Source organism: Amblyomma americanum, chromosome 9 (assembly GCF_052857255.1).
Source record: "Amblyomma americanum isolate KBUSLIRL-KWMA chromosome 9, ASM5285725v1, whole genome shotgun sequence".
NCBI lineage: Eukaryota > Metazoa > Arthropoda > Arachnida > Ixodida > Ixodidae > Amblyomma > Amblyomma americanum.
The window spans coordinates 139,853,962-139,867,008 of NC_135505.1; the positions used below are offsets into that span (position 1 = coordinate 139,853,962).

Consider the following 13,047-nt stretch of genomic DNA (forward strand, 5'->3'; position numbering starts at 1 on the left):
CCGTGCCGTGAGTGAAGGGATTAAGGAGGGAATTAAAGAAGGGAAGGAAAAATATTTGCGGCAGTGGGGGGTTCCGTTAACCGTACTGAGCTGGAAACGAAGGATCTTAGGCAAGGGCGCACCCATGGGCTGTACTAAACACACCAAAAGTTGTAACCAATGCATACCTAAAGTTGTAACAAATATCAGGCTCTGTGATGCCGGCTGGTGAAAAATAAAATGAAAACTGGGGGCCTTCTTAACCACATTTTAACCCACCGCGGAGGATCAGAGCGCTCGGCTACTGATCCCGAGTTCCCAGGTTCGAACCCGACCGCGGCGGCTGCGTTTTTATGGAGGCAAAACGCTAAGGCGCCCGTGTGCTGCGCGATGTCAGTGCACATTAAAGATCCCCAGGTGGTCGAAGTTACTCCGGAGCCCTCCACTACGGCACCTCTCCCTTCTTTCACTCACTCCCTCCTTTATCCCTTCCCCTACGGCGCGGTTCAGGTGTCTAACGATATGTGAGACAGATACTGCGCCATTTCCTTTGCCCAAAAACCAGTTATTTTTATTATTATTAAACAAGTTAGTTACGATAAACACGCCCTATATATTTGATTTATGGGTGTTTAACGTCCCAAAGTGACTCAGGCGATGAGGGACGCCGTAGTGAAGGGCTTCGGAAATTTCGACTACCTGGGGTTCTTTAACGTGCACTGACATCGCACAGTAGACGGGCCTCTAGAATTTCGCCTCCATCGAAATTCGACCGCCGCGGCCGGGATCGAACCCGCGTCTTTCGGGCCAGCAGCCGAGCGCCATAACCACTCAGCCACTGCGGCGGCCTCGCCATGCCCTGTATAGCTTTCACGGAAGTTATGCCGAGAATTTCTTACTTGCTAAAGCAACACGAAAGGAATTGTTCTACCTTTCGTTTTTTGAGCGTAAGGGGCGATATTGGGGATTTTGTGAACTTAGACATAATTTCTTTTCGCCGTCGATATCAAGATACGGGGACAAACATTCAGTGGCTCGAAAGTTTTGCACTCCATTATTATTATAGGAAAGTGGTGCATACATGATGAAAGGATTAACTGCTATTCAAGTGAACGATAATAACTCGTGTAGTATCAATTTTACAAATTTTCCTGCTAGAGGCGCAGACCTACAGCGTCAGAGAAAAGCGCGGTGCATGTCTTAATTAAATACGGTAAGACAAGTCGCCCGATTCATGAGGTGAGAAATTCGTACAGCAGCCTGCTCTGTAATACGCGTTTTTGATTATTTTCTTCTTGGAAGGCTAATGAGCGTGAAGTACGGTGATAAATCGACGGGAATGTCCTGAGCGAGCGAGCGATCAGCTTTATCTGGTCATTATATGCCCAGACGTCGCGCGTAGAGTATTCTAATATGCGAATACATTAACCTCTTACGTACAATTCCATACCTATGTTAGGCAACCAGAAACTTTGCAATAAACCCGTTACGTAAAGAGACCAGGAGTTGTATTACGCGGAAATGTTTTTTTTTTTAACCACGAGAATTGCAGAGTCCTGATATGCTTAAGTGCATCGCTGTAGACAGAACTTGACAGGTTTCGTGTGCTCCTTAACTAACTCTTGAAGGCTATCAGACTTTTTCTTAACAACGCGGACAGAACTTTTTCTCATTCGTATCTAATTCAAACAGTTCTTGATTATTTAAAGGAGAATATTGGACAGTCGCCGCCGTAGCCCAGTTGGTAGAGCACGTACGCGAAATTCGGAGGTCGAGGGTTCGGACCCTACCGGTGGCATGTGGTTGTCCTTTCTTCTGCTTTCTTATAAATTAATTTCAATGTGTAAAAATAATCACTCTATTAACGGTCTTTGGTTTAGGAGGGTTTAACGTCCCAAAGCGACTCAGGCTATGAGGGATGCCGTAGTGAAGGGCTCCGGAAATTTCGACCACCTGGGGTTCTTTAGCATCCACTGACATCGCGCAGTACACAGGCTTCTGGAATTACTTCCCATTGATTAACATAATTAAGAAAAAGATAGGAAACTTTCCCTTATGGGTGATGTCAGTGCACGTTGAAGAACCCCAGGTGGTCGAAATTTTCGGAGCCCTTCACTACGGCGTCTCTCAAAGCCCGAGTTGCTTTGGGGCGTTAAACCCCTATAAAACCAAACCAAACCCTTATGGCATTAGTTGGTTTGGTTTATTGTCATCTAAGGAATTTTGATGTGTTTAGAAATGGTCATTGTGGAGAACGTCACAATTTTTGCGTGTAATTATGCGATTCCCAGGTCGACCAAGAAACTTCGGTGCCTACACGACCATGACCGCCAGCAGCAACCAGCCGCCACTTGGCTTGGCCGCCAAGTTGGTCTGCGCCGGTTCGGCCGCCTGCATAGCGGACGGCATCACATTTCCCCTCGACGTCGCCAAGGTCCGGCTGCAGGTGAGGCTGCGTGTCCATGTGTCTCACTAAAAGCAGCTTTATTTGATATTACCAGTTGCGGCAGTCCCCATAGAGCCCATGTACTGAAATCCGGCAGTGTCATTGGGCCAGAACTCGGAAGTTTGTAGACTGTCACGCCACCGGTGGCATTCAGACGAACTGCATAGCGCTGCTCGGAATACGAACGTGGTAGAGAAATATGAAGTTGCTCGGCGTCACCGATAGCTGACAGCTCAGCTCATAGGTGCAGCAACCGACTGTTGAACTGCGCGAAGTGCCCGCGGGCACCTAGAGATGTTGGCAACTAATCGAGGGGCCACAGTGGAGGATCATTAGTGACCCTACGGTGCCTTGGCTGCTGTGGTTCGGTTGTCGCTGTTAATGTGCCGCCTCTTATTGCGAGTCACAAACAACTTTGCCGGCTCGGGTTTTTAGCAGCCGAGGCAAAGGAACTCGGAGACGGATGACTAGTTGCGGCTGAGGTTAAGTAAGACATATTACGAGTGATCAGCGTCAGATACACACGAAGGAATGAAGAGGATTAGCGACAACGGAACATAATTATCCGGCTTACCAGCCAGCTCAAAGGTGGTTAAGCTGGCTGATCTTTGCTGCTCGGGTAAGAGCATTGCGAAAGACACAGAAACTGCCTTCGTACTAGCTTGGGGCAGCAGATGAATTATACAAAAGGAAAAAATAAAAAGGAGAATGGCGCCACCTCACAGAGACACAAGGCTGTCTTCGTCTTACGCTTGTACCATGTCGCATCTAGCTTGAAAAATGACTAACACATGCCTGCCAGCCAATAGCAACTTGTTCATTGTTACGCTTGCCCAAGCGTGTGTAATATGGTCGCAGTAAGGAGACAGCCTGAGTATTAAGCACCGCCAATGTAGCCGCAAAAGAATAATGTTCTTGCACACGGAGTTAGTGCTTGAAGAAATTCGTATTCTGTTCAGGATTCTGCGATCATCGATGCGGCTGTGGCATCTTGGTGCGTACGTGCGGTCTGAGAGGGCTCCTTTGGAGGAAACCAAAGAAAAGCTGAAGGAAAAGCTAAAGTGCGCTTAAGAGCGCAGCTCTTAAGTGTTCCTTCGGGGGTTGAGCCGCATTGTAAAGAAATAAATGAATAAAAGTAAACATTGCGACGACTGAGATTCAAGCCCGCGGCTCTGCGAACAGATACCAGCTTCGCTGGCCACTGCAAGAGAGCACTGTGCAATCGCCGCAGCCGCTCATGCCTGGTGTTAAACTGCAACACTGTCTCGCGCTGCGCATTGCACATCGTCGCTCTTCTTCAACTAATACTGCTATCGGACTAATATACGCATTCTCGCGTGCTGTGCATTGCACAGCTTTGTCTTCATCAACTAATGCTACTATCGAACTGATATCGTCGCCAGACGTGCCGACGACCCTGCAAAGCAAAACAATTAGTATCTATATCTCGTTTTTTCTTTTCTTAGCTGTTTCAATGATACGGGTTTACCGTGTTTTGTCTGGTTTTATGTTTATGACACGTGCGGAAACGATGCGCACATTCTCACCGAGGGATTGTTTTCCCATTTACTTCACTTGCTAGTGTGCTGGCCCGAAAGACACTGGTTCGATCCCGGCCGCGGCGGTCGAATTTCGATGGAGGCGAAATTCTAGAGGCCCGTGTGCTGTGCGATGTCAGTGCACGTTAAAGATGCCCAGGTGGTCGAAATTTCCGAAGCCCTTCACTACGGCGTCTCTCATAGCCTTAGCCGCTTTGGGACGTTAAACCTCCATAAACCATCCGTTGCTAGTGCGCTCTTGTCCGTGCCGTTCCTTCCAAATGTCCTGGTGTGTTTTGTGCGCTGTTTGACGATGGAAAAAATGAAGTACCAACTGGCCCAACGTTCTACCTTGCTGAGCCTACAGAGTCTGAGACACCAACAGAGCTGCGCTCAAATTTCGCATTAGGGAGTGTTGTAATCGTCCTTAGAAGGTTTCTGTGGCCTGTAGCAGGCATTGCTAACCTCGTTTCTGGGCCCGCGCCTAATACAATTTGCCTTCGCCTCCTCGCAGATCCAGGGCGAGGGCACGGCGGGCTACACCAGGTCGAGCCTCAAGTACCGCGGTGTGTTGGGCACCGTGGTGACCATCGCCCGCCAGGAAGGCCCCACCAGGCTGTATGGAGGCCTGGGACCGGGCCTGCAGCGACAGGCCTGCTTCGCCACAGTGCGCATCGGCTTCTACGACAGCGTCAAGGAGGCCTACAGCATGGCCATTCTAGGTAGGCCTCGCACCTCGTCAAACAGTTTCCGGCGCGCTGCGGCGTGTCCATTAGCGATTGCGATCCAAATAGATGTGATATTACTGACGGACATTGTGTTTATCAACATAGGCGGCGATTACGGACGCCGGAGGGCGGCCTGTGATGCAGGCGGCACTGTCATAGTCAAGGGTAAACGGTCCGCTTATCGATTGCCTTCCATGTAGAGCGTTCTGAGCTGTCTAGTTTGTAAAACTCTATTAGGCAGAAAATGTAGCGCATGCAGAACTACGCAGAACTACACAAGAAGGTTGCCCGGGTCGGATAAACACCGAACTGATTGCGCGCCCTTACAGACGTCACGGCAAGTTTGTGTGACATCACAGCACACATTTATCTCGACGTTTTGAAAATATTCCAGCTTCGAAATGTCGTTGCGTACTTTTCCATGCTCTTAGTATCCACCAGCTGTTTAGGAACGGCTGCCTTCATTGGTGCACCGCAAAATGAGAAAATTATTGCGGAATGTTTTAACGCGATAGAGAGAAACTTTTTTTGCCCTATGAGAAGTGTTTCGTCTCGAAGTCTAATGGATGGGGCGCCTAGTCTATGGTTCCAGAGGCCCCAGCTGTAGAGTAAGCCAGATTGATAAGCTTGAAATGGTTCCTGGTTTGTGCTGAACTAAGCCTTGCCCCATGGGGCCAAAATGTGGTCATAAAATTCGCCCGTTATTTCCTGGAAAGAAGTGACGTCACGAGCCAGGAGCATTCCATTGGCTGGAGTGAAGTCACGTCACCAGACCATAGCTTTCGCATTGGATGGAGGGAAAGTGATGTCGCTGCACGGAAGAATTCCTACTAATGGTGCCCGGCTACTGACCTGAAAGACGCGGGTTCGATCCCGACCGCGATGGTCGCATTTCGATAGAGACGAAATGCGATAGGTCTGTGTAATGGGCAATGTCAGTGCATGTTTCTGGGTGCGCGAAATTATCCGTAGCCCCCCCCCCCACACACACACACACACTACGGCGCCCCTCACAGCGTGAGTAGCTTTGGGACGTTAAACCCCCAGAAACAAAAGCATTCCCATTGCCTGCAGGAAATTGACGTCACTTTCATTAAAGGAATCAATAGCTGCTAATGTTATAGAACTACCTTCGCATAAGGAAACTAGGCGTTAAGTGTATTTTTATGTGTTTTTAATACTATGCTCACGTGGACCTAGCAGAGCATAGATTTATTCTTTCACAGTCACTTACTTGAGCCCAACTTCAAAATCAGGTCTGTTGTCACAAGTTTGGAAGCACGATCTGAGTCGCGCGTGGCCAAGTTTTGATTGAGCCAAGACGCAGATAAGACTATGCGCAGAAGTTTTGGCGAGCTTTAAAGAAGACTGGGTGTTCCATGTTAACCTGGAGTACTTCACAACGTCGGGCTTCATATTCCGCAGTGTAACTTGATCGCGTGGAAATCTAGTAATCAACTATCACCAAGTTATATGTCGAGTATGCTACATGTGAGGCCCTCAAAGAGGGCGAAAACTTAGGAGGACATGGCAGGGAGTCAGGTGGAAGACGAGGCTGAGGAAATCTGATAGGTAGGGCGTCCGGAGCTGGCGCAGTAGACATGGCTAAATTGATGGCTAATGGGACTAGGCTGTATTTTCCAGTGCACGTAAGTCCAGTGATGGTGTTTTGCATCAGTTCTCCACAGTTCTACCTTTAACAAACTTGGCAGTATGGGGATATGCACTGCAGGGTGCGACTTGGACAGGGGCGCAGGACTGGTCTAAATGGAGACCAGATGGAGAGCATTCGCTTTGTCCCGAAATAGAGTGAACCTGATTTATGATAACAACAGTGATGACTAACAACTAATGAATGTCATTGTCCACTGTGCACAGGCCACAACCGGGGCGGCAACTCGGCCTCCGTTCTGGGCGTGCGCATTCTGGCAGCGGTGACCACGGGCGCCCTGGCCGTGACGTCAGCGCAGCCCACGGACGTGGTCAAAGTGCGCATGCAGGCCCAGTCTGGCACGGCGCCCCGACGGTACCGGAACTCCTTCCAGGCGTACCGCACCATCGGCCGAGAAGAAGGCATCAGGGGACTGTACAAAGGTGAGGGCGACCAGTGCATGGCCTCAACCCTCAGCTGATCCGCCTTAGTTCACATTAATTCTTTGGCGCATGGGCAATTCTCGGCGTTTGCAAGATGGTAGTTTGTTTCACTTACAGTATGTGGATGTGTTCTTGAGCCGCGCTGTTTTGCTGGCATTATTTGCTAGAGTGCTGCTTGTTTTGGTTTTTGGGTACAACTTTGAGATGTAGTCAACAGCAATACTAAACGGCATGCGGGTGAGCGAAAAATTATTTTGGCACAGTTACGCAAGCCGGTTGCCAGGTGTGCCTATTATTTTAGGGAACGCTCATGCCTCGTACGATGGTAAGAATATCAGGCTACAGGCTGTCGCATCAGCGCCTTATTGCCTTTTTTCACGAGCTCACGCATCCGATACAGTTTTGCTGGCGACTGAACATCTTAAATATGTGAGAAGGAAGTTCAGTAAACTTTACCTCTTGGATTGTAGTCTCTGCTATACGAGACAAAGATTAAAAACCTAGCATTCGAATGTATGTTTGGGATGTGCTTTTTTGTCAGGGGTGCACCAAATTTCTATATATAGTCCCCGCCAGAGCCACTCCTTCTCTGCCACAGGGCACTGTAGTGTTTTATATCTAGAAAGCGATAACAACTGTTGACTACACAGACGACTCTGTATTGGTGGCCTGTAGAGTTACGGTAACCACACCTTGATGAGACGCAAATTGCGCACCCTTCAGACTATCCTTTGTCTTGCGAGACAGACACAAGTCCGACAGCGCGAGGGTATGTAAACGGCTGAGGCAAATCAGCAGCTCACATTCTTCTACAACGCCATGCGTGTGGAGAATAATTCGAATCTGGTAAAAATATTTAAATGCCATGTGCTCCTCTGAAAGAGAGCACTCGAAAATTTCATCTGAATGTAACATTGTTCAGTTAATGAAGTAATGCAGAGTTATAGCTCAGAAGGCAGCTCTATTATTGCACCACTCGTGCATTTGTTAACTGATGTACAAAGTTTCTTTCGTATTGCTAGTTACAGCCGCGTGTATACTTACTATGCATACATAAAACATGCATACTTTTCTTCCATTTTATTTCGTTGTCGCAACGGTATATCTTTGTTTGATAGCCGTGAATCTCATGGTATTTTTTACTTTATTTTGCCATATCAATTGTACGTTTGTCAATGCTCTTTATCTTTCTCTACATTGTTTCGACAGCCATTATATGAGTATGGGACTAGTCAAGTTGCCTTTTTAACCTTTTTCCTTTATGCAACCATAAAGCCGTATTCTTTATTCGAATAAATTCATTCATTCCTTAAATCGTCTCGCCTCATTAGACAGATGGGTTAGTCTAGCTGGTGGTATTAAACATTAGACATTATTTATTCATCATGAAGTTGTAAAACAACATAAGCGAATAAACTGTTGAGCCCATAGCCGAAGCTAGTTTAGGCCCTAATGGTATACATGCGCATGTGTAGCAGCAATCAAGACAGATTCGAACAATCACGCATTGGTTACAAATCAATCAGAATAACAGGAAATATACATCGATGCAGGAATAACACAATCTGACTACAAAATGTCGCAGCTTCGGAGTCGCGGAAACAACAAGAGGTACGAGACGTAAAATACATCCCACATTATTAAATATAACTTAATTAGGACTTGGCTCTTCTTCCTGTGGTCTTTTTTGTTTATCCTGTCTTGTTGTGTCATTTCGCCCCGGTGTTTATGCGAGTATCCCTGTTCTTTATAACTGTCCCTGCTTGTCTGTGCAGGCATGATGCCCAACATCGCCCGCAACAGCATCATCAACGCTGCGGAGCTGGTGTGCTACGACAGCGTCAAGGAGGCAATCCTCTCTCGAGGTCTGCTCGGGGACAACATGGCGTGCCACTTCGTAGCCGCCTTCGGCGCCGGCTTCTGCGCCACCGTGGTCGCCTCGCCCGTGGACGTCGTCAAGACGCGCTACATGAACTCCGCGGCGGGCCTTTACACGGGAGCCATAGACTGCGCCGTGCGCATGTTCCACGAGGGAGGCCTCATGGCCTTCTACAAAGGGTGAGCGTCCCCAATGGTAACCCTAAGTCTGTAAAGGATTTAAACGGGCAAAAGGACTGGTCCCTTGAAGTCCTCCTTAGTTGCCGCGACTTTTAGCCGCTCTTGACTAGTAAATAGCACTGTTACTCGCTGAAAGACTAATACCAATGGGATCATCAGCTAGTGGGTCTTCCAGTTAGAGACTAGTACTGCTCGTCGCAAGGACTGTGTGGCTCGGTTAATTCTATTTTACTTTGGCTTAAAGCGTAGAGCAGTGGTTTTACACTCGTCATATGGGCCGCACAGGAAAAAAATTTTTCCAGCTGGCCGGTTTGCAGAAGGGGGACAGGAGGAAAGGCAAGAAACCGGGGCAGCCCTCATGCGGCCTATGACCATTTTATTTTCCTTCTACCTTGAACGCAGCAAATGTTAATTGCGTAGCGGAGATTACTACGCCTTGATTTGTATAGGAAGCATATATAGTCGTTGACTCGCAAATAAGACACGATGAGGAAGTGAGGAGTGTCAAATTTGGAAGCTAGATAAAAAGGGGAAGCACGGTTAGAGAACAAACCAGGATGTCACTGGCAAAATGCTTCCGCCACAAGGGCTAAATGCTAAGGGCCAGCGGACAGCACGCCAAGGCCTCGCCGGCCGCCTGTTTGAGACACTGGCTTAGACCATGGCGATCAGTGATTGATAAAGCGTGCTTCCTGACTGCCTCTTGAAGGGCAGTCATCAGAGGTACTCTGCCTCCTAACATGGCTATGGCTCGCAGTGGTGATAAACGTCAAGACCTCCATGCGCCACCATCCCCACACTCCGCTCCCCTAAATCTGTTCTCATATTACGTTTACGCCCGTTAAATCTTTTTCTTTAAATGTTTCAGCACCGGTTTCGCAACAGCAAACGAGTTTTATTTTGCCTTCTACAGGTTCACACCTTCCTTCGTCCGGCTCGGTTCCTGGAACATCTGCATGTTCGTCACGTACGAACAGCTCAAGCGACTGTTCCACCACCTAGGCAGTGCCGAGGGCTCGTCCAACAGCCTGACCATAGGGCAGGACAAGATCCATCTGTCCCGCTACTCTGTTCTTGCTGAGCCCAGCGCCGCCATCATCCTGTGACCACGTACACACGCACACACATATATATGAGCCATCATCTACATATCAATCCACTGAGTGAGAATGATGGGAGATCCAACTCGGCTGGCAAAGTGGAAGCTGAGATTCTGTGCTGAGAGGCAGCTTCATGGTCTGTTCCATAGATGGCAGCACTGCGAAGGCAATGCTATTGGCCACTAACATAACGCTCCTTCCTGTAATTTCCTCTTATTAAGAATGATGGACGAGATGAAAGCACGGGCTAGCGGAAGAGGTTTGGAAAGCGCGACAGAAAACTGGTTAAGAGGTGCTTTTGGGACAGCATGTGCATTTAGCGAATCCATAGCGGGAATGTCGAGTTGGAGCTCACGTCTTTATTTCTTTATGTATTATATAAGATCACATGTCCACATATCTTAAGAAAATCTCATGGCCACTTGAAAAGCCCAAAGAGAGCAAAGTCGGGATATCTGCCATTGTGCCACCCTTGCCACAAAGTATTTCTCTTGGCCGAGACCTTGAAGACGTTTCCTTTTGGAACGTAGCTATCTTTTGGCAAGACTCCATTCACAGAGATAAGTCCTTCTTCCAAAAGTACGGTCCCTGCTTATTTAGAATGCGAATGCTCAAATTCCAGAAGAAAAATGTCGAATAAAATTGACTTCAGACAGTATTCTACCCTGATCACTCAGTCCATAGTTTCTGTTCATCTGCACCATTTATTTTAATACACGAAAAGGCTGCTCTACAATAAACAGGTGGGAGTGGGCCTTCATCAGGCCTTGAGTGAGCCTTTAGCACCAAGCTTCCCTCCTGATTTAAGCAATCAAAGCCGACTCGGTATTCATGAAGGACATCAACAGTAACTAGTAGAACGGACATCTATAGCTGTACCTCTTTGAATACTGGTTATTACGCTTATCCACTCCAATTATCCACTGAAGTGTCACTAACAGCTTAGTATGCTCGCTACATTAAACTAAACAATAAAAGACAGGTAGATATACAACCATGCGCTTAAACATTGTCATTGTTTTCATATGACCTGTGGGACTTTGGGTGACCATAAACCGCGCGCAATGGCAACGCAAACATGACCAACCGGCTGTTGCGCGTATGCTGAGTTTATGAACAACGGTTGTAATAAACATCCTATATTTTTTACTTTGTTTGGCTTCGTGTCGTACATATACTCTGCACACTTCCCTTCACTGTGGTATTCCGATATTTATGCTGACAAGCATCGCTAATATAATAAGGCTTTAATTGGTCTCTCGTTGACCTGGCATGCTTTGTAATAACAATTCAATGTTAACGCTTCCATGTTAACTGCAGGCGGGAGAGAGGCCACGGGAACTGCTGTGTAAAATGTTAATGAAACCGTAGTGAAATTCCTCATTGGCGAGAAATATTTTCAACTTCAGAACACCTCCCGCACACTACGTGCTCGCCCGAGGTGACGAAGTTATGATATCCTTGTCACCCCAGTCGCCCAGCTGGGTCATATGTCCCGAGGTAGGTCACAGTGACCTCCCACATTGACCTATCGGCGCAGAAAAGTAGCTGGGCAGATACATACTCAGCAGCTCTTTCGTTCACAAGCACTTGCAGTTCTGAGTAACAAGTTCAATTTTATTGTCTCATAGTAGGAGTAAGCGTCTGTATGTGGACGTGAGCTCGAACGCCTTATTTCTGAGTGCTATACTGCATACATCGACAAGATTGTTGGTGTTAAGAAGCATACGAAGTGGGAAAAGGAGAAAATGCGATTTACGATCCGATCAGGGGGAGTCAAGTGACTGCTGTTAAGAACTCCGGAGACTGAGAGGAAAATTTGTAATTTTTGAAGCTTTTCCAAATTCATGTATGGGGGGGGGGGGGGGGGGAGGGGGTCAGAGCAATGATTTGCAGGTTGTTACAAGTGAAGCGAAGTTTTACTTTAAACCTTATTAGCTCTAATCAATGCTTTTCTCTCGTCCTAAAGCTGCACTGGGATGTTACAAGGCACGCCCTAGTGCGCTGACACTGTCCTAAAGTTCGAACTTTAGGTATTTTCGTCAAAAATATATACAGCCCAACAGGTTCACCTCATGGACACACAGTGGCAATGCTTTAATCTTGCCTCCGCGTTACGCCGCGAAAGCTCTGCAAATTTACGGCTGTACCTACGCTGACATTGATTGTTCTGATCAGTCGTGCTTTTATTCAGCAGATTGGTTGCCATAGAAAAATATATAATGCAGAAGGAAGTCCGAGAGCATTAAGCTGAACGGTGACCTCCTGTCAATGAGCACATAGAGAAACACATACGCAGCATCACATAGCGAAATGGAGAAAAAAGCTTTTATAATTAAAACAGAAAAGTAAACAGTCCTTTTCTGGAAGTCCTTAATAAAGATGGTTGTTTAATGCATGCCAGAATGTTGTTCCTTAAGATAAGACTGAAATAAGAAGTGAACAAGCCGCAATTAGCTCCCATTAGGGGTAAAAAGAAATTCTGATTAGAGGCTAATTCAGTTGATTAGAGTATACAAGAATGTTGCAGAACAGCACTGCTGGAATAATGTTTTATAAATATTTAACTGACGTCAACGATGGGTGGAATTTGAATAATTTCACAATTGGTATGATCGCACAGCAATTGTGAGGCATCAAAGTGAAAGGAACTAAAGGTTAGTATTCGTATGGACTAGTTTTGTAAGTGTTGAAGTCGGGTTAACTGTGTTGGGTACGGTGTTGGCACGTGTGGAAATTCACAAAATTCAATAAATTCGCGACTTGTTATTTTCTTTACAAATGGCAGTGGAGACACCCGTGTTGCCCGGTTTACGGATGTAGCCGCGATCACGTTCATTGCGTGATCTCAACAGTGTTTACGAATCGATTAAAAAATTCAGAAATGGTCGCACGAGTGTTACGCAAGAGGAAGGAGCCGGACGACCATCTATGGCCCCAAATGACGACAACACTAAGCGTGCACGTGACTTGGTTCTGTCAGACAGACGAGTGACTATCGATGAAGTGGCACACTGTCTGCAAAGTAGTCATGGTTCAGCCTATTAAATCATCCAAACTCATCATCATCAGCCTGACTACACCCACTGCAGGGCAAAGGCCTC

At 47.1% G+C, this 13,047-nt stretch overlaps 2 protein-coding genes across 4 annotated transcripts in view; one reads left to right on the forward strand and one right to left on the reverse strand.

Moving 5' to 3' along the window:
* LOC144104612 (dicarboxylate carrier UCP2-like) overlaps positions 1–11,092 on the forward strand; it is a 52,647-nt gene extending 41,555 nt beyond the window's left edge. For all 3 annotated transcript variants that reach the window (XM_077637723.1, XM_077637724.1, XM_077637725.1), the window contains exons 3-7: positions 2,271–2,425; positions 4,478–4,685; positions 6,570–6,785; positions 8,561–8,843; positions 9,757–11,092. In XM_077637723.1, the coding sequence (XP_077493849.1) occupies positions 2,303–2,425; positions 4,478–4,685; positions 6,570–6,785; positions 8,561–8,843; positions 9,757–9,949 (1,023 nt within the window). In that variant the 5' untranslated portion in view covers positions 2,271–2,302 and the 3' untranslated portion in view covers positions 9,950–11,092. The remainder of the gene's footprint in view (positions 1–2,270; positions 2,426–4,477; positions 4,686–6,569; positions 6,786–8,560; positions 8,844–9,756) is intronic.
* Positions 1–13,047, reverse strand: part of LOC144104613 (uncharacterized) — a 97,339-nt gene that overhangs the window by 80,378 nt on the left and 3,914 nt on the right. The window lies entirely within an intron of this gene.